The sequence below is a fragment of the Salmo salar genome, chromosome ssa17, assembly GCF_905237065.1.
Source record: "Salmo salar chromosome ssa17, Ssal_v3.1, whole genome shotgun sequence".
Taxonomy (NCBI): Eukaryota; Metazoa; Chordata; class Actinopteri; order Salmoniformes; family Salmonidae; genus Salmo; species Salmo salar.
In genome coordinates this window covers 42,994,451-43,021,662 of record NC_059458.1, presented here as the reverse complement: position 1 = coordinate 43,021,662, position 27,212 = coordinate 42,994,451, and the positions used below count along the sequence as shown (strand labels likewise).

Below are 27,212 nucleotides of genomic sequence, written 5' to 3'. Positions count from 1 at the left end.
CAGCAGAGACGGCAGGTCAGTGTGAACTACAGCAGGTCAGTGTGAACTACAGCAGAGACGGCAGGTCAGTGTGAACTACGGCAGGTCAGTGTGAACTACGGCAGGTCAGTGTGAACTACGGCAGGTCAGTGTGAACTACAGCAGGTCAGTGTGAACTACAGCAGGTCAGTGTGAACTACAGCAGGTCAGTGTGAACTACAGCAGAGACGGCAGGTCAGTGTGAACTACAGCAGGTCAGTGTGAACTACAGCAGGTCAGTGTGAACTACAGCAGAGACGGCAGGTCAGTGTGAACTACAGCAGGTCAGTGTGAACTACGGCAGGTCAGTGTGAACTACAGCAGAGACTGCAGGTCAGTGTGAACTACAGCAGAGACGGCAGGTCAGTGTGAACTACAGCAGGTCAGTGTGAACTACAGCAGAGACGGCAGGTCAGTGTGAACTACGGCAGGTCAGTGTGAACTACGGCAGGTCAGTGTGAACTACAGCAGGTCAGTGTGAACTACAGCAGAGACGGCAGGTCAGTGTGAACTACAGCAGGTCAGTGTGAACTACAGCAGAGACGGCAGGTCAGTGTGAACTACAGCAGAGACGGCAGGTCAGTGTGAACTACAGCAGGTCAGTGTGAACTACAGCAGAGACGGCAGGTCAGTGTGAACTACAGCAGGTCAGTGTGAACTACAGCAGAGACGGCAGGTCAGTGTGAACTACAGCAGGTCAGTGTGAACTACAGCAGAGACGGCAGGTCAGTGTGAACTACAGCAGGTCAGTGTGAACTACGGCAGGTCAGTGTGAACTACAGCAGGTCAGTGTGAACTACAGCAGGTCAGTGTGAACTACAGCAGAGACGGCAGGTCAGTGGGAACTACAGCCCCCCAGATATTTAGGCTATTGGGTTATTTAGGCTATAGGGTTATATAGGTTTATATAGGCTATAGGTTTATATAGGCTCTAGGGTTATATAGGCTATTGGGTTATTTAGGCTGTAGGGTTATATAGGTTTATATAGGCTATAGGTTTATATAGGCTCTAGGGTTATATAGGCTATAGGGTTATATAGGCTGTAGGGTTATATAGGCTATAGGGTTATATAGGGTTATATAGGCTATAGGGTTATATAGGCTCTAGGGTTATTTAGGCTATAGGGTTATATAGGCTATAGGGTTATATAGGCTATAGGGTTATATAGGCTATAGGGTTATATAGGGTTATATAGGCTCTAGGGTTATATAGGCTATAGGGTTATATAGGGTTATATAGGCTATAGGGTTATATAGGGTTATATAGGCTATAGGGTTATATAGGCTATAGGGTTATATAGGTTTATATAGGCTATAGGGTTATATAGGCTATAGGGTTATATAGGCTCTAGGGTTATATAGGCTATAGGGTTATATAGGGTTATATAGGCTATAGGGTTATATAGGCTGTAGGGTTATATAGGGTTATATAGGCTATAGGGTTATATAGGCTCTAGGGTTATATAGGTTTATATAGGCTATAGGGTTATATAGGCTATAGGGTTATATAGGCTATAGGGTTATATAGGCTATAGGTTTATATAGGCTATAGGGTTATATAGGGTTATATAGGCTATAGGGTTATAAAGGCTATAGGGTTATATAGGCTATAGGGTTATATAGGCTATAGGTTTATATAGGCTATAGGGTTATATAGGGTTATATAGGCTATAGGGTTATATAGGCTATAGGGTTATATAGGCTATAGGGTTATATAGGTTTATATAGGCTATAGGGTTATATAGGGTTATATAGGCTATAGGGTTATATAGGGTTATATAGGCTATAGGGTTATATAGGGTTATATAGGCTATAGGTTTATATAGGCTATAGGTTTATATAGGGTTATATAGGCTATAGGGTTATATAGGCTATAGGGTTATATAGGCTATAGGGTTATATAGGCTATAGGGTTATATAGGGATATATAGGCTATAGGGTTATAAAGGCTATAGGGTTATAAAGGCTATAGGGTTATATAGGCTCTAGGGTTATATAGGCTATAGGGTTATATAGGGTTATATAGGCTATAGGGTTATATAGGGTTATATAGGCTATAGGTTTATATAGGCTATAGGGTTATATAGGGTTATATAGGCTATAGGTTTATATAGGCTATAGGGTTATATAGGCTATAGGGTTATATAGGGTTATATAGGCTATAGGGTTATATAGGGTTATATAGGCTATAGGGTTATATAGGCTATAGGGTTATATAGGCTATAGGGTTATATAGGCTATAGGGTTATATAGGGTTATATAGGCTATAGGTTTATATAGGCTATAGGGTTATATAGGGTTATATAGGCTATAGGGTTATATAGGCTATAGGGTTATAAAGGCTATAGGGTTATATAGGCTATAGGTTTATATAGGCTATAGGGTTATATAGGCTATAGGGTTATAAAGGCTATAGGTTTATATAGGCTATAGGGTTATATAGGCTATAGGGTTATATAGGGTTATATAGGCTATAGGGTTATATAGGCTATAGGGTTATATAGGCTATAGGGTTATATAGGCTATAGGGTTATATAGGTTTATATAGGCTATAGGTTTATATAGGCTATAGGGTTATATAGGCTATAGGTTTATATAGGCTATAGGGTTATATAGGCTGTAGGGTTATATAGGCTATAGGGTTATATAGGTTTATATAGGCTATAGGTTTATATAGGCTATAGAGTTATATAGGCTATAGGGTTATATAGGCTATAGGGTTATATAGGCTGTAGGGTTATATAGGGTTATATAGGCTATAGGGTTATATAGGCTATAGGTTTATATAGGCTATAGGGTTATATAGGCTGTAGGGTTATATAGGGTTATATAGGCTATAGGGTTATATAGGGTTAAATAGGTTTATATAGGCTATAGGGTTATATAGGCTATAGGGTTATATAGGGTTATATAGGCTATAGGGTTATATAGGTTTATATAGGCTATAGGGTTATATAGGTTTATATAGGCTATAGGTTTATATAGGCTATAGGTTTATATAGGCTATAGGGTTATATAGGCTATAGGGTTATATAGGGATATTTAGGCTATAGGGTTATATAGGGATATTTAGGCTATAGGGTTATATAGGGTTATATAGGCTATAGGGTTATATAGGGTTATATAGGCTATAGGGTTATATAGGGTTATATAGGCTGTAGGGTTATATAGGGTTAGATAGGCTGTAGGGTTATATAGGGTTAGATAGGCTATCGGGTTATATAGGCTTTAGGGTTAGATAGGGTTATATAGGCTATAGGGTTATATAGGCTATAGGGTTATATAGGCTATAGGGTTAGATAGGGTTAGATAGGGTATAGGGTTAGATAGGGTTGTATAGGGTTAGATAGGGTATAGGGTTAGATAGGGTTATATAGGGCTATTTAGGCTATAGGGTTAGATAGGGCTATTTAGGCTATAGGGTTAGATAGGGTATAGGGTGCTATTTGAGACTGATCCATACATGTTCCTACTACTGTTCACTGGGATGTTGGATAAAGGACTTTATTCTCCCCCTTCTTTCCCTCCTCTCTCTCTCTCTCTCTCTCTCTCTCTCTTCCTCCTCCTCTCTCTTCCTCCTCTCGCTCTCTCTCTCTTCCTCCTCTCTCTTCCTCCTCTCTCTTCCTCCTCTCTCTCGCTCTTTCTCTCTTCCTCCTCTCTCTCGCTCTTTCTCTCTTCCTCCTCTCTCTCTTCCTCCTCTCTCTCGCTCTCTCTCTCTTCCTCCTCTCTCTCTCTCTCTCTCTCCTCCTCTCTCTCGCTCTCTCTCTCTTCCTCCTCTCTCTCGCTCTCTCTCTCTTCCTCCTCTCTCTTCCTCCTCTCTCTCTTCCTCCTCTCTCTCTTCCTCCTCTCTCTCTTCCTCCTCTCTCTCTTCCTCCTCTCTCTCTTCCTCCTCTCTCTCTTCCTCCTCTTCCTCCTCTCTCTCGCTCTCTCTCTCTTCTCTCTCTCTCTCTCTCTCTCGCTCTCTCTCTCTCTCGCTCTCTCTTCCTCTCTCTCTCTTCCTCTCTCTCTCTCTCTCTCTTCCTCCTCTCTTCCCCTCTTCCTTTTCTCTGTCATTTGTCAGACGAGGGGACGACCGTAAAAGGGACGACCGTACCAGGAAGCGAAACGATTACGACCGCATCCCCCCGAGACGGGACTCGTACCGGGACCGTTACAACCGGAGGAGGGGTCGTAGCCGCAGTAGGAGCAGGAGCAAGGATCGGGCCAGGGACCGGGAGAGAGACAGAGACCGCAGTAGTAGGAGTCACAGCAGGAGCCACTCCAAGAGCAGAGGTGAGAGGGGGGAGGGAGGGAGACAGCAGGAGGGGAGGGAGGGAGACAGCAGGAGGGGAGGGAGGGAGACAGCAGGAGCAGAGGGGGGAGGGGGGGAGAGACAGCAGGAGCAGAGGGGGGAGGGGGAGGGAGACAGCAGGAGCAGAGGGGGGAGGGGGAGGGAGACAGCAGGAGCAGAGGGGGGAGGGGAGGAGACAGCAGGAGGGGAGGGGGAGGGAGACAGCAGGAGCAGAGGGGGGAGGGAGACAGCAGGAGCAGAGGGGGAGGGGGAGAGAGACAGCAGGAGCAGAGGGGGGAGGGGAGGGAGACAGCAGGAGCAGAGGGGGGGGGGGGAGGGAGACAGCAGGAGGGGAGGGGGAGGGAGACAGCAGGAGCAGAGGGGGGAGGGAGACAGCAGGAGCAGAGGTGAGAGGGGGAGGGAGACAGAGACAGCAGGAGCAGAGGGGGAGGGGGATGGAGACAGCAGGAGCAGAGGGGGGGAGGGAGACAGCAGGAGCAGAGGTGAGAGGGGGAGGGAGACAGAGACAGCAGGAGCAGAGGGGGGGAGGGAGACAGCAGGAGCAGAGGGGGAGGAGACAGCAGGAGCAGAGGGGAGGGAGACAGCAGGAGCAGAGGGGGAGGGAGACAGCAGGAGCAGAGGTGAGAGGGGAGGGAGACAGCAGGAGCAGAGGTGAGAGGGGGGGAGGGAGACAGAGACAGCAGAGGTGAGAGGGGGGGAGGGAGACAGAGACAGCAGGAGCAGAGGGGGGAGGGAGACAGCAGGAGCAGAGGGGGAGGGAGACAGCAGGAGCAGAGGGGGAGGGAGACAGCAGGAGCAGAGGGGGGAGTGGGGAGGGAGACAGAACAACTCTGGTTGTGTGCAGGTTTATGTTCCTGCCCTGCACTCCTGATTCAAGGTGTTGTGTCTTTGGCATCATTAAACTGAATACATGTTTATCAAATAACTCTGTAATTATTATTACGCGATTAAACTGATTAATCGTGTAACTGTAATTAACTAGGAGATCGGGGCACCAAGGAAAATATTCAGATTGCAAAGTTATAATTTTCCTAATATAACTTTAAGATATTATAATATCTGATCGATTTGTCTCTTCATTAATGACGTACTATTTACCTCGCGTCCAGTCTCATTCCAAACGTCGTAAATTGATCTTTATCTGCACGAACCCAGTCTTCACTAAGTCATCCATACATCAATTGTCTTAAAATCGTTTATTTACTAAACTAAGTACTTCACAGAAATGCATACAAAACAGAAGGTATCGTTACAAAGAAACGATAAAGGAATGTGCCCTAGTGGGCTAAACCGGCATGGCGGCTTGTTAGACAAAAGGGTCATAAACGGCAGCTGAGGAGGTACACAGTTCATTAATATTAACAATTGAAATGCTAATCCTTTGCACATGAACGCTCACTCATTCGGAAACAATAGCAATCAATATATATATTTACGCTCAGTGTGTCGTCGGGATCCTTGTTGGAGTGTTTGGTCCTCGCGTTCTCTCTCTCTCTCTCTCTCTCTCTCTCTCTCGGTTAGAATGGATATTTCAAAGTGACATTCATTAATGTCGTTATAGGAGAGATGTTTCGGCGGTCTTCGCGTTCAATGATACTGAATTCCTAGCTGCAGACTAGTAATTAATATCAAAGACTTGTTCTTATTCTGTCGGTATCGATAGTCTAATAGCTTAACCACGTGGTATGGTTAAAAGTTCAGTAGAGGAATGCATGGTCAAACCTTGGCCCTCTCGTTATTGAGGTAAGCTGGTCTGCAGAAAGAAACCCTGGGTGGGGGTTTATATACTGAACGTAGAAAAGGCTGTCACATGACGCCAGGTCCTGTCTGTGTCCCTGGGGGCGTGCCGATGACTTAGTTAAGACTCCGAAGGGAATTGGAGTTTCCTTCATTAAACAGTCCAAAATCACATTGCACAATATCACAAACAGTTCTATCCTTATTCATTCATTTTATACAACCATTTAGATGTAAGTCTCATAGCTGAGGCTAGTATATAAACATGATTATGGTAATGTGGCCGTATTGTCTCTCATGAGTTTCATAAAATTGTACCAAACGGACCAGTTCGTAGCTGGATTCTTCACCGATCTTTTTATACCTTCTCCAGAACATAAATGTCGTTCGGTTCTCCAATTCTGTGAGGTGGAAGAATCCTTTGTTCTCTATACAAAACCCACTCTGTCTCAAAACTGTGGCCATGAGGCAGAACATTCTCCTTCGGAATTTATGACCGCACTCACTTAGCCTGGTGTCAGAAGTATAGAGGTCGGGGGATGGTGCATAGAAAAGGCCTGGTGCAGAGGGAGGGGGTCAACTGCTCGCTGTACCCAAAGAGGCGACGTCATGACAAAGGTTTAGACATAAGACTGTGATTGGTTGATTATTTTGGAAGCATGCACATCCAGCACCTCTACACCTGCTCTAGATATCATAACTGTTTCCTGCTTCCTGTCGCTATCCTTCTGATCACAGAGCGGGATGCTGGGAAGTCAAAGTATGAGCCCGACCGAGGAGACCGGGGGACGGAGGTTGGAGCTGGTGAAGGCCTTCTGCCGATCCCCACGGCAACCACCACGTTCCCCGTGCCGACCCTCAGCAGCACCATCACGGTGATCGCCCCTCAGGGTAACCACAGCAACAGCGTCACCTCGGTGACGGACAGCTGGTCGGACTTCCACCCGGATCACTCACTGGACCGGCCCCTTCCGCCACCGCCCTTCAACCGTGGTCCGCCCCCTCAGCAAAGGAAACGTTGCCGTGACTACGACGGTAAGCAGGAAGGAAGTTGAAAGTTGTTGTTGTTTTTACACCGAGACTGTCTGTATATTATTGATGTGTTGTCTACCAGAGAAGGACTTCTGTATGTATGGAGATATAACAAATTGTATTGTTTCTGTGTTTAGTCTTAACTATCCTCTTATCTGTTTAATATACAGTAGCAGTCAAAAGTTTGGACACACCTACTCATTCAAGGATTTTTCTTAATTTTTTTTACTATTTTCTACATTGTAGAATAATAGTGAAGACATCAAAACTATGAAATAACACGTATGGAATCATGTAGTAACCAAAAAAGTGTTAAACTAATCAAACCTATATATTTGAGATTCTTCAAAGTAGCCACCCTTTGCCTCGATGACAGCTTTGCACACTCTTGGCATTCTCTCAACCAGCTCCACCTGGAATGCTTTTCCAACAGTCTTGAAGGAGTTCCCACATATGCTGAGCACTTGTTGGCTGCTTTTCCTTCACTCTGTGGTCCAACTCATCCCAAACCATCTCAATGGGATTGTGGAGGCCAGGTCATCTGATGCAGCACTTCATCACTCTCCTTCTTGGTCAAATAGCCCTTACACAGCCTAGAGGTGCGTTGGGTCATTGTCCTGTTGAAAAACAAATGATAGTCCAACTAAGTGCAAACCAGATGGGATGGCGTATCGCTGCAGAATGCTGTAGTAGCCATGCTGGTTCAGTGTACCTTGAATTCTAAATAGATCACTGTGTCACCAGCAAAGCACCATCACACCTCCTCCTCCATGCTTCACGGTGGGAACCACACATGTGGAGATCATCCGTTCACCTACTCTGCGTCTCACAAAGACTTGGCGGTTGGAACCAAAAATCTCAAATTTGGACTCATCAGACAAAAGGACAGATTTCCACCGGTCTAATGTCCATTTCTCGTGTTTCTTGGCCCAAGCAAGTCTCTTCTTCTTATTGGTGTCCTTTAGTAGTGGTTTCTTTGTAGCAGTTCAACCATGAAGGCCTGATTCACACAGTCTGCTCTGAACTGTTGATGTTGAGATGTCTGTTACTTGAACTCTGTGAAGCATTTATTTGGGCTGCAATTTCTGAGGCTGGTAACTCTAATGAACTTATCCTCTGCAGCAGAGGTAACTCTGGGTATTTCCTTTCCTGTCGCGGTCCTCATGAGAGCCAGTTTAATCATAGCGCTTGATGGTTTTTGCGGCTGCACTTGAAGAAACTTTCAAAGTACTTGACATTTTCTGGATTGACTGACCTTCATGTCTTAAAGTAATGATGGACTGTTGTTTCTCTTTGCTTATTTGAGCTGTTCCCTGCCATAATATGGACTTTGGTCTTTTACCAATTAGGGCTATCTTCTGTATACCAACCCTACCTGGTCGCAACACAACTGATTGGTTCAAACGCATCAAGAAGGAAAGAAATTCCAGAAAGGCACACCTGTTAATTGAAATGCATTCCAGGTGACTAACTCATGATGCTGGTTGAGAGAATGCCAAGAGTGTGCAAAGCTGTCATTAAGGCAAAGGGTGGATCTCAAATATAAAATATATTTTGATTTGTTAACCTGTTAGGGCTAGGGGGCAGTATTGACACGGCTGGATAAAAAACGTACCCGATTTAATCTGGTTACCACTCCTACCCAGTAACTAGAATATGCATATACTTATTACATATGGATAGAAAACACCCTAAAGTTTCTAAAACGGTTTGAATGGTGTCTGTGAGTATAACAGAACTCAAATGGCAGGTCAAAACCTGAGAGATTCCTTTACAGGAAGTGGCCTGTCTGACCATTTCTGGAACTTCTTTGCCATCTCTATCTTTTACTAAAGATCTCTGCTCTAACGTGACACTTCCTACGTCGTCCATAGGCGCTCAGAGCCCGGGAAAAACCTGAATGTCGTCATCCCAGCCCCAGGCTGAAACACATTATCGCCTTTCTCAAGTGGCCGATCAAGGGACTCTGGGCTTAGGTGCGTGACCTGACCGCCCCCCGTCTTTGTGAAAAGGAGATTCCCGGTCGGAATATTATCGCTTTTCTACGAGAAAAATGGCATAAAAATTGATTTTAAACAGCGGTTGACATGCTTCGAAGTACGGTAATGGAATATTTAGATTTTTTTTGTCACGAATTGCGAAATGCGCGCGACCCTTCTTTACCATTTCGGATAGTGTCCGGAACGCACAAACAAAACGCCGCTATTCGGATATAACGATGGATTATTTTGGACCAAACCAACATTTGTTATTGAAGTAGCAGTCCTGGGAGTGCATTCTGACGAAGACAACAAAAGGTAATCAAACTTTTATAATAGTAAATATGATTATGGTGAGTGCTAAACTTGCCGGGTGTCTAAATAGCTAGCCCGTGATGCCTGGGCTATGTACTTAGAATATTGCAAAATGTGCTTTCACCAAAAAGCTATTTTAAAATCGGACATATCGAGTGCATAGAGGAGGTCTGTATCTATAATTCTTAAAATAATTGTTATGCTTTTTGTGAACGTTTATCGTGAGTAATTTAGTAAAATGTTAGCGAATTCCCTGGAAGTTTGCGGGGGGTATGCTAGTTCTGAACGTCACATGCTAATGTAAAAAGCTGGTTTTTGATATAAATATGAACTTGATTGAACAAAACATGCATGTATTGTATAACATAATGTCCTAGGGTTGTCATCTGATGAAGATCATCAAAGGTTAGTGCTACATTTAGCTGTGGTTTGGGTTTATGTGACATTATATGCTAGCTTGAAAAATGGGTGTCTGATTATTTCTGGCTTGGTACTCTGCTGACATAATTTAATGTTTTGCTTTCGTTGTAAAGTCTTTTTGAAATCGGACAGTGTGGTTAGATTAACGAGAGTCTTGTCTTTAAATAGCTGTAAAATAGTCATATGTTTGAGAAATTGAAGTAATAGGATTTTTAAGGTTTTGAAAATCGCGCCACAGGCTTCAAGTGGCTGTTACGTAGGTGGGACGAATTCGTCCCGCCTAGCCCATAGAGGTTAAACACTTTTTTTTTCTTTTTCTGGTTACTACATGATTCCATACGTGTTATTTCATAGTTTTGATGTCTTCACTATTATCCTACAATGTAGAAAATAGTGAAAAATAAATAAAAATCCTTGAATGAGTAGGTGTGTTCTAAACGTTTGACAGGTCCTGTATATTATTGATGTGTTGTCTTCCAGAGAAGGGTTTCTGTATGCGCGGAGACATTTGCCCGTTCGACCACGGTATCGATCCGGTGGTGGTGGAGGACGTTAATCTACCCAACATGTTCCAAGCCCCTCCCCCTATCCCGGGGGTCGCCCAGCCCCCTCCCGGCCTACCGCCCCCTCCAGGACCTCCCCCTCTCATGACCCCACCGCCCGTCAACCTCCGTCCCCCGGGGCCCCTGCCAGGCAGCCTGCCACCCAGCCTGCCACCCAGCCTGCCACCAGGTAGGAACTCAGTGGATCCATCTGTCATAACGAGTCCGTGGCTTTAAGACACATTTGTTGGCATTCCAAATGGAACCCTCTTCCCTATTGGCTGCACTTCTTTTAACCATAGCCAATCGGGTGTTTGCCTTCCTTTTAAATGTCAGACTTGTATCGTTCTAGAACGTTGTGATAATGGCAGCCATCTTGGTCAGGAATCATTCTAGTGTTGTTTTTAATGTAATTCTGTGCCCCTCCCCCCCCAGGTCCCCCTCTCCAGGCTCCAGGGATGGACGCTCCTCCTAATTCCATCACCAGCTCTGTTCCCACTATTGCAACCACAGGGACAAGGCCCTCCATTCCCCAGCCCCCACTTCCTCTCTTCTCACCAGGTAGGGATGAGACGCAGGGGGGTGTGTGTGTGTGTGTCTCCTGCCGTTGTACCTTGAGCAAAGCATTTAGTCCTCTTAACCTCTATGGGCTAGGTGGGACGCTAGCTACTGCCCCCTAGCCCTAACAGGTTAACAACTGTACAATGTGTCCTTCAGTTATCGACTAGCTCCAACCTCTGTATCCGTGTGTCTCTCAGAGGGGAAGGTGAAAGGTTTTGTCTGTGTTAAGTCTGTGTTGTCTCCTCTCTCTCTCTCTCTCGCGCGCTCTCTCGCTCTCTCGCTCTCTCTCTCTCTCTCTCCCCCCCCAGACCAGTATGACTCTGACATGTATAACCCTGAAGCTCCCAGCCTCACCAACACCTCCAGACCTGTATATCGCCACAGAGTCAACGCCCAAAGACCCAACCTCATAGGACTGACTATGGGGGAGGACCTACCTCACAGAGACAGAGGTACACAACCTGTCTGGATTCAGAGGGAAAGGTGGGACAGCAATGGGATGTTAGATTAGTTACTTAGAGGAGAGGGAGGGAGGAGGAGAGGGAGGTTCTCTATCCTGACTGGTCAAAGTGTGAACTGTGGATGTTATATTAGTTACTTACAGGGGAGAGAGGGAGGGAGAGAGAGAGAGAGAGAGAGAGGTTCTCTATCCTGACTGGTCAAAGTGTGAACTGTGGATGTTATATTAGTTACTTACAGGGGAGAGAGGGAGGGGAGAGAGAGGAGGAGGGGGAGGGAGGGGAGAGAGAGAGAGAGGTTCTCTAACCTGACTGGTCAAAGTGTGAACTGTGGATGTTAGATTAGTTACTTACAGGGGAGAGAGGGAGGGAGAGAGAGGAGGGAGGGAGAGAGAGAGAGAGAGAGGGAGGTTCTCTAACCTGACTGGTCAAAGTGTGAACTGTGGATGTTAGATTAGTTACTTACAGGGGAGAGAGGGAGGGGAGAGGGCGGGGAGAGAGAGAGGGAGGGGAGAGGCGGGAGAGAGAGGAGGAGGAGAGAGGAGAGGGAGGTTCTCTATCCTGACTTAGTTACTTAAAGGGGAGAGGGAGGGAGGGAGAGAGAGAGGAGAGGGAGGTTCTCTATCCTGACTGGTCAAAGTGTGAACTGTGGATGTTAGATTAGTTACTTACAGGGGAGAGAGGGAGGAGAGGGTGGGGGAGAGGGGCGGGAGAGAGAGAGGAGGGAGAGAGAGGAGAGGGAGGTTCTCTATCCTGACTTAGTTACTTAAAGGGGAGAGGAGGGAGGGAGAGAGAGAGAGAGAGAGGAGAGGGAGGTTCTCTATCCTGACTTAGTTACTTAAAGGGGAGAGAGGGAGGGGAGAGGGAGGGAGAGAGAGAGAGAGAGAGAGAGAGAGAGAGGAGAGAGGAGAGGGAGGTTCTCTATCCTGACTGGTCAAGGCCTCGTCTGATCTCGTCGGTCCAGTCACGTCGTTGTTTAATGAATTCCCAGATCAGATGCCCAACAGCAACAGAATGAGGATCGTTCTGGACTCAGCCTCCAGGAAGAGATCTGCTGTCTCACACCTCGGAGCGATGCCCCTCAAGAAACCCTGGTCCGACAAGTAAGAACACACACACACACACACACACACACACACACACACACACACACACACACACACACACACACACACACACACACACACACCCCTGGTCCGACAAGCAAGAACACACACACACACACACACACAACACACACACCTGGACCACACACACAACACACACACCTGGACCACACACACACAACACACACACCTGGACCACACACACACAACACACACACCTGGACCACACACACACAACACACACACCTGGACCACACACACACAACACACACACCTGGACAACACACACACACAACACACACACCTGGACAACACACACACACAACACACACACCTGGACAACACACACACACAACACACACACCTGGACAACACACACACACAACACACACACCTGGACAACACACACACACAACACACACACCTGGACAACACACACACACAACACACACACCCTGGACAACACACACACACAACACACACACCTGGACAACACACACACACACACACACACACACACACGACAACACACACACACACACACCGACAACACACCGACAACACACACACACACACACCGACAACACACACACACCGACAACACACCGACAACACACACACACACACACACCGTCATAGAACCGTCATAGACCACAACAGGTAATATACCTGGGGGTTCATACAGAACATTAGAGGACCGTCATAGACCACAACAGGTAATATACCTGGGGGTTCATACAGAACATTAGAGGACCGTCATAGACCACAACAGGTAATATACCTGGGGGTTCATTCAGAACATTAGAGAACCGTCATAGACCACAACAGGTAATATACCTGGGGGTTCATACAGAACATTAGAGAACCGTCATAGACCACAACAGGTAATATACCTGGGGGTTCATACAGAACATTAGAGAACCGTCATAGACCACAACAGGTAATATACCTGGGGGTTCATACAGAACATTAGAGAACCGTCATAGACCACAACAGGTAATATACCTGGGGGTTCATACAGAACATTAGAGAACCGTCATAGACCACAACAGGTAATATACCTGGGGGTTCATACAGAACATTAGAGGACCGTCATAGACCACAACAGGTAATATACCTGGGGGTTCATACAGAACATTAGAGAACCGTCATAGACCACAACAGGTAATATACCTGGGGGGTTCATACAGAACATTAGAGAACCGTCATAGACCACAACAGGTAATATACCTGGGGGGTTCATACAGAACATTAGAGAACCGTCATAGACCACAACAGGTAATATACCTGGGGGTTCATACAGAACATTAGAGAACCGTCATAGACCACAACAGGTAATATACCTGGGGGGTTCATACAGAACATTAGAGGACCGTCATAGACCACAACAGGTAATATACCTGGGGGTTCATACAGAACATTAGAGAACCGTCATAGACCACAACAGGTAATATACCTGGGGGTTCATACAGAACATTAGAGGAACCGTCATAGACCACAACAGGTAATATACCTGGGGGTTCATACAGAACATTAGAGAACCGTCATAGACCACAACAGGTAATATACCTGGGGGTTCATACAGAACATTAGAGAACCGTCATAGACCACAACAGGTAATATACCTGGGGGTTCATACAGAACATTAGAGAACCGTCATAGACCACAACAGGTAATATACCTGGGGGTTCATACAGAACATTAGAGAACCGTCATAGACCACAACAGGTAATATACCTGGGGGTTCATACAGAACATTAGAGAACCGTCATAGACCACAACAGGTAATATACCTGGGGGTTCATACAGAACATTAGAGAACCGTCATAGACCACAACAGGTAATATACCTGGGGGTTCATACAGAACATTAGAGAACCGTCATAGACCACAACAGGTAATATACCTGGGGGTTCATACAGAACATTAGAGAACCGTCATAGACCACAACAGGTAATATACCTGGGGGTTCATACAGAACATTAGAGAACCGTCATAGACCACAACAGGTAATATACCTGGGGGTTCATACAGAACATTAGAGAACCGTCATAGACCACAACAGGTAATATACCTGGGGGTTCATACAGAACATTAGAGAACCGTCATAGACCACAACAGGTAATATACCTGGGGTTCATACAGAACATTAGAGAACCGTCATAGACCACAACAGGTAATATACCTGGGGGTTCATACAGAACATTAGAGAACCGTCATAGACCACAACAGGTAATATACCTGGGGGTTCATACAGAACATTAGAGAACCGTCATAGACCACAACAGGTAATATACCTGGGGGTTCATACAGAACATTAGAGAACCGTCATAGACCACAACAGGTAATATACCTGGGGGTTCATACAGAACATTAGAGAACCATCATAGACCACAACAGGTAATATACCAGCAGGGGTTCATACAGAACATTAGAGAACCGTCATAGACCACAACAGGTAATATACCTGGGGGTTCATACAGAACATTAGAGAACCGTCATAGACCACAACAGGTAATATACCTGGGGGTTCATACAGAACATTAGAGAACCGTCATAGACCACAACAGGTAATATACCTGGGGGTTCATACAGAACATTAGAGAACCATCATAGACCACAACAGGTAATATACCTGGGGGTTCATTCAGAACATTAGAGGACCGTCACAGACCACAACAGGTAATATACCTGGGGGTTCATACAGAACATTAGAGAACCGTCATAGACCACAACAGGTAATATACCTGGGGGTTCATTCAGAACATTAGAGAACCGTCATAGACCACAACAGGTAATATACCTGGGGGTTCATACAGAACATTAGAGAACCGTCATAGACCACAACAGGTAATATACCTGGGGTTCATTCAGAACATTAGAGGACCGTCATAGACCACAACAGGTAATATACCTGGGGTTCATTCAGAACATTAGAGGACCGTCATAGACCACAACAGGTAATATACCTGGGGGTTCATTCAGAACATTAGAGGACCGTCATAGACCACAACAGGTAATATACCTGGGGTTCATACAGAACATTAGAGAACCGTCATAGACCACAACAGGTAATATACCTGGGGGTTCATACAGAACATTAGAGAACCGTCATAGACCACAACAGGTAATATACCTGGGGGTTCATACAGAACATTAGAGAACCGTCATAGACCACAACAGGTAATATACCTGGGGGTTCATACAGAACATTAGAGAACCGTCATAGACCACAACAGGTAATATACCTGGGGGTTCATACAGAACATTAGAGAACCGTCATAGACCACAACAGGTAATATACCTGGGGGTTCATACAGAACATTAGAGAACCGTCATAGACCACAACAGGTAATATACCTGGGGGTTCATACAGAACATTAGAGAACCGTCATAGACCACAACAGGTAATATACCTGGGGGTTCATACAGAACATTAGAGAACCATCGCAGACCACAACAGTAGAATGACAACAGTTTTAAGTCCCATTTTGATTTTCAGTTCGTATAACATGTCAATAATCTTTTACAGAAATAACCTTGTGTAAACAACAAGCAGTACAGGAGCCGTTCCTTGTAAACAACAAGCCGTTCCTTGTAAACAACAAGCAGTTCCTTGTGAACAACAAGCCGTTCCTTGTAAACAACAAGCCGTTCCTTGTGAACAACAAGCGTTCCTTGTGAACAACAAGCCGTTCCTCGTAAACAACAAGCCGTTCCTCGTAAACAACAAGCCGTTCCTCGTAAACAACAAGCCGTTCCTTGTAAACAACAAGCCGTTCCTTGTGAACAACAAGCCGTTCCTTGTAAACAACAAGCAGTGCCGTAACTGTTCCTGTAATCTCCATGTGTTCTGTCAGACCCAACTTCAACCAGCAGAACCTCCAGGGTGGGTTCCACAACAAGAACCCTCAGAACCAGAAGGCTCAGCTTGGGTCTAACACCAAGCTGGCGGTCCGACAGATCCCCCAGGGACTCAACAACATCTCCAAGCTTAACGAACACTTCAGCAAGTTCGGGACTATCGTCAACCTACAGGTTAGACTGATTGGCTAACCATACCTTTCTGCTTTAAGCTGTCATGGTTTTTTGTTGTTGGCATTATTGGCACACTACTCCTTATTTAGTGCACTTCTTCTTAGTGAGTGAGGGTTAACATAATCCTATCTTCCTCCCTCCCCCTGCTCACCCTTCCTCCCGTCTTCCTCTCTCTGTCTCGCTCTCTCTGTGTCTCGCTCTCTCTGTGTCTCGCTCGCTCTGTGTCTCGCTCTCTCTGTGTCTCGCTCTCTCTGTGTCTCGCTCTCTCTGTGTCTCGCTCTCTCTGTGTCTCGCTCTCTCTGTGTCTCGCTCTCTCTCTGTCTCGCTCTCTCTGTGTCTCGCGCTCTCTCTGTCTCGCTCTCCTGTGTCTCGCTCTCTCTGTGTCTCGCTCTCTCTGTGTCTCCTCTCCTTCCCCTCCTTCTCTCTCTCTCATGCTCGCTCTCGCTGTCTGTCTCGCTCTCGCTGTCTGTCTCGCTGTCTGTCTCTCTCTCTTGCTCTGTCTCTCTCTCTCTGTGTCTCGCTCTCTCTGTGTCTCGCTCTCTCTCTGTCTCGCTCTCTCTCTGTCTCGCTCTCTCTGTGTCTCGCTCTCTCTGTGTCTCGCTCTCTCTGTGTCTCGCTCTCTCTGTGTCTCGCTCTCCTCTCCTTCCCCTCTTCTCTCTCGCTCTCATGCTCGCTCTCGCTGTCTGTCTCGCTCTCGCTGTCTGTCTCGCTGTCTGTCTCTCTCTCTTGCTCTGTCTCTCTCTCTCGCCTCTCTCCCCCCTCTAGGTAACCTAGGTAATGACCCGGAGGGGGCGCTGATCCAGTTTGACAGTCACGAGGAGGCTAAGCGTGCCCTGCAGAGTCCAGAAGCCGTTCTCAACAACCGCTTCATTAGAGTCCTCTGGCACTGTGATGGCGGGACGGGACCCCAGGGGACGGGACCCCAGGGGACGGGACCCCAGGGGACGGGACCCCAGGGACAGCAACACCATCAACCACAGTCACTCATGGTAAGTCTACGTCCCAAATATGGCAGCCTATTCCCTTAAAAGTGCACTGCTGTTCTACCAGAGCCCTATTGACCCTGGTCAAAAGTGGTGCACTTGGATTTAGGAAGCATGTTTCAGCCATTTTGCCCAATGGCCATTCATTATTAGTGGCCTCAGATCCAGAGTTTTTCCTGCTGGTTCGGGGCGTACTGCAACACGTTGGCCTTCTATGTTATGTTGTTTGCCCTTGTCTGTTGTCGTTGACCTAGCCTGTTGTCGTTGACCTAGCCTGTTGTCGTTGACCTAGCCTGTTGGTCGTTGACCTAGCCTGTTGTCGTTGACCTAGCCTGTTGTCGTTGACCCTAGCCTGTTGTCGTTGACCCTAGCCTGTTGTCGTTGACCTAGCCTGTTGTCGTTGACCTAGCCTGTTGGTTGTTGACCCTAGCCTGTTGGTTGTTGACCTAGCCTGTTGGTTGTTGACCTAGCCTGTTGTCGTTGACCTAGCCTGTTGTCGTTGACCTAGCCTGTTGTCGTTGACCTAGCCTGTTGGTCGTTGACCTAGCCTGTTGGTCGATTGACCTAGCCTGTTGGTCGAATTGACCTAGCCTGTTGGTTGTTGACCCTAGCCTGTTGGTTGTTGACCTAGCCTGTTGGTTGTTGACCTAGCCTGTTGGTTGTTGACCTAGCCTGTTGTCGTTGACCTAGCCTGTTGTCGTTGACCCCAGCCTGTTGTCGTTGACCTAGCCTGTTGGTCGTTGACCTAGCCTGTTGTCGTTGACCTAGTCGTTGATCTAGCCTGTTGTCGTTGACCTAGCCTGTTGGTCGTTGACCCTAGCCTGTTGTCGTTGACCCAGCCTGTTGTCGTTGACCTAGCCTGTTGTCGTTGACCTAGCCTGTTGTCGTTGACCCTAGCCTGTTGTCGTTGACCTAGCCTGTTGTCGTTGACCTAGCCTGTTGTCCGTTGACCCAGTCGTTGATCTAGCCTGTTGTCGTTGACCTAGCCTGTTGGTTGTTGACCTAGCCTGTTGTCGTTGACCTAGCCTGTTGGTTGTTGACCTAGCCTGTTGGTTGTTGACCTAGCCCCTGTTGGTTGTTGACCTAGCCTGTTGTCGTTGACCTAGCCTGTTGTCGTTGACCTAGCCTGTTGGCCGTTGACCTAGCCTGTTGTCGTTGACCTAGCCTGTTGTCGTTGACCTAGCCTGTTGTCGTTGACCTAGCCTGTTGTCGTTGACCCTAGCCTGTTGTCGTTGACCCTAGCCTGTTGGCCGTTGACCCCAGCCTGTTGTCGTTGACCTCAGCCTGTTGTCGTTGACCTAGCCTGTCGGGCGTTGACCTAGCCTGTTGTCGTTGACCTAGCCTGTTGTCGTTGACCCAGCCTGTTGTCGTTGACCTAGCCTGTTGTCGTTGCTCTAGCCTGTTGGTCGTTGACCTCAGCCTGTTGTCGTTGACCTAGCCTGTTGGTCGTTGACCTAGCCTGTTGGTCGTTGACCTAGCCTGTTGGTTGTTGACCCTAGCCTGTTGGTTGTTGACCTAGCCTGTTGGTTGTTGACCTAGCCTGTTGGTTGTTGACCCTAGCCTGTTGTCGTTGACCTCAGCCTGTTGTCGTTGACCCTAGCCTGTTGTCGTTGACCCAGCCTGTTGGTCGTTGACCTGCCTGTTGTCGTTGACCCAGTCGTTGATCTAGCCTGTTGTCGTTGACCTAGCCTGTTGGTCGTTGACCCTAGCCTGTTGTCGTTGACCTGGCCTGTTGTCGTTGACCTAGCCTGTTGTCGTTGACCTAGCCTGTTGTCGTTGACCTAGCCTGTTGTCGTTACCTAGCCTGTTGTCGTTGACCCAGTCGTTGATCTAGCCTGTTGTCGTTGACCTAGCCTGTTGGTTGTTGACCCTAGCCTGTTGTCGCGACCTAGCCTGTTGGTTGTTGACCTAGCCTGTTGGTTGTTGACCTAGCCTGTTGGTTGTTGACCCAGCCTGTTGGTTGTTGACCTAGCCTGTTTGTCGTTGACCTAGCCTGTTGTCGTTGACCTAGCCTGTTGGCCGTTGAGGTCCTAGCCTGTTGTCGTTGACTCAGCCTGTTGTCGTTGACCTAGCCTGTTGTCGTTGACCCTAGCCTGTTGTCGTTGACCTAGCCTGTTGGCCGTTGACCTAGCCTGTTGGCCGTTGACCTAGCCTGTTGTCGTTCGACCCTAGCCTGTTGGCCGTTGACCCAGCCTGTTGTCGCATTGACCTAGCCTGTTGTCGTGACCTAGCCTGTTGTCGTTGACCTAGCCTGTTGTCGTTGACCTAGCCTGTTGTCGTTGACCTAGCCTGTTGTCGTTGACCTAGCCTGTTGGCCGTTGACCTAGCCTGTTCGTCGTTGACCTAGCCTGTTGTCGGTTGACCCCTAGCCTGTTGTCATTGACCCTAGCCTGTTGTCGTTGACCTAGCCTGTTGGGCCGGTTGACCCTAGCCTGTTGTCGTTGACCTAGCCTGTTGTCGTTGACCTAGCCTGTTGTCGTTGACCTAGCCTGTTGGCCGTTGACCTAGCCTGTGTCGTTGTCACCTAGCCTGTTGTCGTTGACCTAGCCTGTTGTCGTTGACCTAGCCTGTTGTCGTTGACCTAGCCTGTTGTCGTTGACCTAGCCTGTTGTCGTTGACCTAGCCTGTTGTCGTTGACCTAGCCTGTTGTCGTTGACGCCTAGCCTGTTGTCGTTGACCCTAGCCTGTTGTCGTTGACCCTAGCCTGTTGTCGTTGACCTAGCCTGTTGTCGATTGACCTAGCCTGTTGTCGGTGACCTAGCCTGTTGTCGTTGGACCTAGCCTGTTGCCGTTTTGACCTAGCCTGTTGTCGTTGACCCTAGCCTGTTGTCGTTGACCCTAGCCTGTTGGTTGTTGACCAGCCTGTTGTCGTTGACCTAGCCTGTTGTCGTTGACCCTAGCCTGTTGTCGTTGACCTAGCCTGTTGTCGTTGACCCTAGCCTGCTGTCGTTGACCTAGCCTGTTTGTCGTTGACCCAGCCTGTTGGCCGTTGACCTAGCCTGTTGTCGTTGACCTGGCCTGTTGTCGTTGACCTAGCCTGTTGTCGTTTGACCTAGCCTGTTCGTCGTTGACCTAGCCTGTTGTCGTTGACCTAGCCTGTTGGCCGTTGACCTAGCCTGTTGTCGTTGACCTAGCCTGTTGTCGTTGACCTAGCCTGTTGTCGTTGACCCTAGCCTGTTGCCGTTGACCTAGCCTGTTGGCCGTTGACCTAGCCTGTTGTCGTTGACCCTAGCCTGTTGTCGTTGACCCAGCCTGTTGGCCGTTGACCCAGCCTGTTGGCCGTTGACCTAGCCTGTTGTCGTTGTGACCTAGCCTGTTGTCGTTGACCTAGCCTGTTGTCGTTGACCTAGCCTGTTGGTCGTTGACCTAGCCTGTTGTCGTTGACCTAGCCTGTTGTCGTTGACCCAGCCTGTTGCTGACCTAGCCTGTTGGTTGTTGACCTAGCCTGTTGTCGTTGACCTAGCCTGTTGGTTGTTGACCTAGCCTGTTGGTTGTTGACCCTAGCCTGTTGTCGTTGACCCTAGCCTGTTGTCGTTGACCTAGCCTGTTGTCGTTGACCTAGCCTGTTGTCGTTGACCTAGCCTGTTGCCTCGTTGACCTAGCCTGTTGTCGAATTGACCTAGCCTGTTGGCCGTTGACCTAGCCTGTTGGCCGTTGACCTAGCCTGTTGTCGTTGACCTAGCCTGTTGGCCGTTGAAGCCCTAGCCTGTTGTCGTTGACCTAGCCTGTTGTCGTTGACCTAGCCTGTTGTCGTTGACCCTAGCCTGTTGTCGTTGACCTAGCCTGTTGGCCGTTGACCTAGCCTGTTGTCGTTGACCTAGCCTGTTGTCGTTGACCTAGTCGTTGATCTAGCCTGTTGTCGTTGACCTAGCCTGTTGTCGTTGACTCTAGCCTGTTGTCGTTGACCTAGCCTGTTGTCGTTGACCTAGCCTGTTGGCCGTTGACCTAGCCTGTGGCCGTTGACCTAGCCTGTTGCCCGTGGACCTAGCCTGTTGTCGTTGACCTAGCCTGTTGTCAGTGACCCTAGCCTGTTGTCGTTGACCTAGCCTGTTGTCGTTGACCTAGCCTGTTGTCGTTGACCTAGCCTGTTGTCGTTGACCCTAGCCTGTTGGTTGTTGACCTAGCCTGTTGTCGTTGACCTGGCCTGTTGGTTGTTCGACCCTAGCTTGTTGGTTGTTGACCAGCCTGTTGTCGTTGACCTAGCCTGTTGTCGTTGACCTAGCCTGTTCGTCGTTGACCTAGCCTGTTGTCGTTGACCTAGCCTGTTGTCGTTGACCTAGCCTGTTGTCGTTGACCTAGCCTGTTGGCCGTTGACTCAGCCTGTTGGCCGTTGACCTAGCCTGTTGTCGTTGACCTAGCCTGTTGGCCGTTGACCTAGCCTGTTGTCGCGTTGACCCTAGCCTGTTGTCGTTGACCTAGCCTGTTGTCGTTGACCCAGCCTGTTGTCGTTGACCTAGCCTGTTGGCCGTTGACCTAGCCTGTTGTCGTTGACCCTAGCCTGTTGTCGTTGACCTGCGTTGATCTAGCCTGTCGTCGTTGACCTAGCCTGCTGTCGTTGACCTAGCCTGTTGCCGTTGACCTGGCCTGTTGTCGTTGACCCAGCCTGTTGGTCGTTGACCTAGCCTGTTGTCTGTTGACCTAGCCATGTTGGCCGTTGACCTAGCCTGTTGGCGTTGACCTAGCCTGTTGGCGTTGACCTAGCCTGTTGCCGTTGACCTAGCCTGTTGTCGTTGACCTAGCCTGTTGTCGTTGACCTAGCCTGTTGGTCGTTGACCTAGCCTGTTGTCGTTGACCTAGCCTGTTGTCGTTGACCTAGCCTGTTTGGTCGTTGACCTAGCCTGTTGGTCGTTGACCTAGCCTGTTGGTCGTTGACCTAGCCTGTTGGTCGTTGACCTAGCCTGTTGTCATTGACCTAGCCTGTTGGTCGTTGACCTAGCCTGTTGGTCGTTGACCTTTGTTTTGTTTATTGTTGACGTTGTTGTTGTTGTTGTTGTGAACCCCAGCAGGTACAGCAGCCAGCCACTAGTCTGAAACAGTCAGTCAAAGACCGTCTGGGCCCTCTGCCTGCCGACAGCTCAGAGCCCAACCAAGACTCTAGTGTTGCCTCTCAGAATGCCTTTAAATCCAACCTATCAGTGAAGGAGAGGCTGGGCTTCGCTTCTAAACCAGGAAGTACCCCTAGTGGACCGGCAGGAAAGGTGAGAATAAAAGTCCACTGTATCCACAAATGTAAATATCATTTTTGACTTGAGTTTTCCTTTAAGTTGCCCTTCTACTGTAAGTCCCCAGTAATAACACTAGTAGTAATAATAACATGGACCTCCTCTCCACCAGGTGTCCTCCTATATAAGTCCCCAGTAATAACACTAGTAGTAATAATAACATGGACCTCCTCTCCACCAGGTGTCCTCCTATATAAGTCCCCAGTAATAACACTAGTAGTAGTAATAACATGGACCTCCTCTCCTCCAGGTGTCCTCCTATATAAGTCCCCAGTAATAACACTAGTAGTAGTAATAACATGGACCTCCTCTCCACCAGGTGTCCTCCTATATAAGTCCCCAGTAATAACACTAGTAGTAATAATAACATGGACCTCCTCTCCACCAGGTGTTCTCCTATATAAGTCCCCAGTAATAACACTAGTAGTAATAACATGGACCTCCTCTCCACCAGGTGTTCTCCTATATAAGTCCCCAGTAATAACATGGACCTCCTCTCCACCAGGTGTCCTCCTATATAAGTCCCCAGTAATAACACTAGTAGTAATAACATGGACCTCCTCTCCACCAGGTGTCCTCCTATATAAGTCCCCAGTAATAACACTAGTAGTAATAATAACATGGACCTCCTCTCCTCCAGGTGTTCTCCTATATAAGTCCCCAGTAATAACACTAGTAGTAGTAATAACATGGACCTCCTCTCCACCAGGTGTTCTCCTATATAAGTCCCCAGTAATAACACTAGTAGTAATAATAACATGGACCTCCTCTCCACCAGGTGTCCTCCTATATAAGTCCCCAGTAATAACACTAGTAGTAGTAATAACATGGACCTCCTCTCCTCCAGGTGTTCTCCTATATAAGTCCCCAGTAATAACACTAGTAGTAATAACATGGACCTCCTCTCCACCAGGTGTCCTCCTATATAAGTCCCCAGTAATAACACTAGTAGTAATAATAACATGGACCTCCTCTCCACCAGGTGTCCTCCTATATAAGTCCCCAGTAATAACACTAGTAGTAGTAATAACATGGACCTCCCTCTCCTCCAGGTGTTCTCCTATATAAGTCCCCAGTAATAACACTAGTAGTAATAATAACATGGACCTCCTCTCCACCAGGTGTCCTCCTATATAAGTCCCCAGTAATAACACTAGTAGTAATAATAACATGGACCTCCTCTCCACCAGGTGTCCTCCTATATAAGTCCCCAGTAATAACACTAGTAGTAGTAATAACATGGACCTCCTCTCCACCAGGTGTCCTCCTATATAAGTCCCCAGTAATAACACTAGTAGTAATAATAACATGGACCTCCTCTCCACCAGGTGTCCTCCTATATAAGTCCCCAGTAATAACACTAGTAGTAGTAATAACATGGACCTCCTCTCCACCAGGTGTTCTCCTATATAAGTCCCCAGTAATAACACTAGTAGTAGTAATAACATGGACCTCCCCTCTCCTCCAGGTGTCCTCCTATATAAGTCCCCAGTAATAACACTAGTAGTAATAATAACATGGACCTCCTCTCCACCAGGTGTCCTCCTATATAAGTCCCCAGTAATAACACTAGTAGTAATAACATGGACCTCCTCTCCTCCAGGTGTTCTCCTATATAAGTCCCCCAGTAATAACACTAGTAGTAATAATAACATGGACCTCCTCTCCACCAGGTGTTCTCCTATATAAGTCCCCAGTAATAACACTAGTACTAATAATAACATGGACCTCCTCTCCACCAGGTGTCCTCCTATATAAGTCCCCAGTAATAACACTAGTAGTAATAATAACATGGACCTCCTCTCCACCAGGTGTCCTCCTATATAAGTCCCCAGTAATAACACTAGTAGTAGTAATAACATGGACCTCCTCTCCACCAGGTGTCCTCCTATATAAGTCCCCAGTAACAACACTAGTAGTAGTAATAACATGGACCTCCTCTCCTCCAGGTGTCCTCCTATATAAGTCCCCAGTAATAACACTAGTAGTAGTAATAACATGGACCTCCTCTCCACCAGGTGTCCTCCTATATAAGTCCCCAGTAATAACACTAGTAGTAGTAATAACATGGACCTCCTCTCCACCAGGTGTCCTCCTATATAAGTCCCCAGTAATAACACTAGTAGTAGTAATAACATGGACCTCCTCTCCACCAGGTGTCCTCCTATATAAGTCCCCAGTAATAACACTAGTAGTAATAACATGGACCTCCTCTCCACCAGGTGTCCTCCTATATAAGTCCCCAGTAATAACACTAGTAGTAGTAATAACATGGACCTCCTCTCCTCCAGGTGTTCTCCTATATAAGTCCCCAGTAATAACACTAGTAGTAATAATAACATGGACCTCCTCTCCGGCTCCTAGAACTACTCCCTCCACAGGTGTCCTCCTATATAAGTCCCCCAGTAATAACACTAGTAGTAATAATAACATGGACCTCCCCTCTCCACCAGGTGTCCTCCTATATAAGTCCCCAGTAATAACACTAGTAGTAATAACATGGACCTCCTCTCCACCAGGTGTCCTCCTATATAAGTCCCCAGTAATAACACTAGTAGTAGTAATAACATGGACCTCCTCTCCACCAGGTGTCCTCCTATATAAGTCCCCAGTAATAACACTAGTAGTAATAATAACATGGACCTCCTCTCCACCAGGTGTCCTCCTATATAAGTCCCCAGTAATAACACTAGTAGTAGTATAACATGGACCTCCTCTCCTCCAGGTGTCCTCCTATATAAGTCCCCAGTAATAACACTAGTAGTAGTAATAACATGGACCTCCCTCTCCACCAGGTGTCCTCCTATATAAGTCCCCAGTAATAACACTAGTAGTAGTAATAACATGGACCTCCTCTCCACCAGGTGTCCTCCTATATAAGTCCCCAGTAATAACACTAGTAGTAATAATACATGGACCTCCTCTCCACCAGGTGTCCTCCTATATAAGTCCCCAGTAATAACACTAGTAGTAGTAATAACATGGACCTCCTCTCCTCCAGGTGTCCTCCTATATAAGTCCCCAGTAATAACACTAGTAGTAGTAATAACATGGACCTCCTCTCCTCCAGGTGTCCTCCTATATAAGTCCCCAGTAATAACACTAGTAGTAGTAATAACATGGACCTCCTCTCCACCAGGTGTCCTCCTATATAAGTCCCCAGTAATAACACTAGTAGTAGTAATAACATGGACCTCCTCTCCACCAGGTGTCCTCCTATATAAGTCCCCAGTAATAACACTAGTAGTAATAACATGGACCTCCTCTCCTCCAGGTGTCCTCCTATATAAGTCCCCAGTAATAACACTAGTAGTAGTAATAACATGGACCTCCTCTCCTCCAGGTGTTCTCCTATATAAGTCCCCAGTAATAACACTAGTAGTAATAATAACATGGACCTCCTCTCCACCAGGTGTCCTCCTATATAAGTCCCCAGTAATAACACTAGTAGTAATAACATGGACCTCCCTCTCCTCCAGGTGTCCTCCTATATAAGTCCCCAGTAATAACACTAGTAGTAGTAATAACATGGACCTCCTCTCCTCCAGGTGTCCTCCTATATAAGTCCCCAGTAATAACACTAGTAGTAGTAATAACATGGACCTCCCTCTCCACCAGGTGTCCTCCTATATAAGTCCCCAGTAATAACACTAGTAGTAGTAATAACATGGACCTCCTCTCCACCAGGTGTCCTCCTATATAAGTCCCCAGTAATAACACTAGTAGTAGTAATAACATGGACCTCCTCTCCTCCAGGTGTCCTCCTATATAAGTCCCCAGTAATAACACTAGTAGTAGTAATAACATGGACCTCCTCTCCTCCAGGTGTTCTCCTATATAAGTCCCCAGTAATAACACTAGTAGTAGTAATAACATGGACCTCCTCTCCACCAGGTGTTCTCCTATATAAGTCCCCAGTAATAACACTAGTAGTAATAAAACATGGACCTCCTCTCCACCAGGTGTCCTCCTATATAAGTCCCCAGTAATAACACTAGTAGTAATAATAACATGGACCTCCTCTCCTCCAGGTGTCCTCCTATATAAGTCCCCAGTAATAACACTAGTAGTAGTATTAACATGGACCTCCTCTCCTCCAGGTGTCCTCCTATATAAGTCCCCAGTAATAACACTAGTAGTAATAATAACATGGACCTCCTCTCCACCAGGTGTTCTCCTATATAAGTCCCCCAGTAATAACACTAGTAGTAATAATAACATGGACCTCCTCTCCACCAGGTGTCCTCCTATATAAGTCCCCAGTAATAACACTAGTAGTAATAATAACATGGACCTCCCTCTCCACCAGGTGTTCTCCTATATAAGTCCCCAGTAATAACACTAGTAGTAGTAATAACATGGACCTCCTCTCCACCAGGTGTTCTCCTATATAAGTCCCCAGTAATAACACTAGTAGTAATAATAACATGGACCTCCTCTCCACCAGGTGTCCTCCTATATAAGTCCCCAGTAATAACACTAGTAGTAATAACATGGACCTCCTCTCCACC

The 27,212-nt window shown here is 47.1% G+C and overlaps 1 protein-coding gene across 1 annotated transcript in view; it reads left to right on the top strand.

The window, feature by feature from the left end:
• The window catches only part of LOC106575008 (RNA-binding protein 26), a 39,104-nt gene that overhangs the window by 3,762 nt on the left and 8,130 nt on the right, over positions 1-27,212 (top strand). The window contains exons 5-13 of the mRNA XM_045699599.1: positions 4,079-4,290; positions 6,785-7,081; positions 10,273-10,524; positions 10,770-10,895; positions 11,204-11,347; positions 12,345-12,456; positions 16,319-16,509; positions 17,271-17,485; positions 22,483-22,677. Of these exons, the coding sequence (XP_045555555.1) occupies positions 4,079-4,290; positions 6,785-7,081; positions 10,273-10,524; positions 10,770-10,895; positions 11,204-11,347; positions 12,345-12,456; positions 16,319-16,509; positions 17,271-17,485; positions 22,483-22,677 (1,744 nt within the window). The remainder of the gene's footprint in view (positions 1-4,078; positions 4,291-6,784; positions 7,082-10,272; positions 10,525-10,769; positions 10,896-11,203; positions 11,348-12,344; positions 12,457-16,318; positions 16,510-17,270; positions 17,486-22,482; positions 22,678-27,212) is intronic.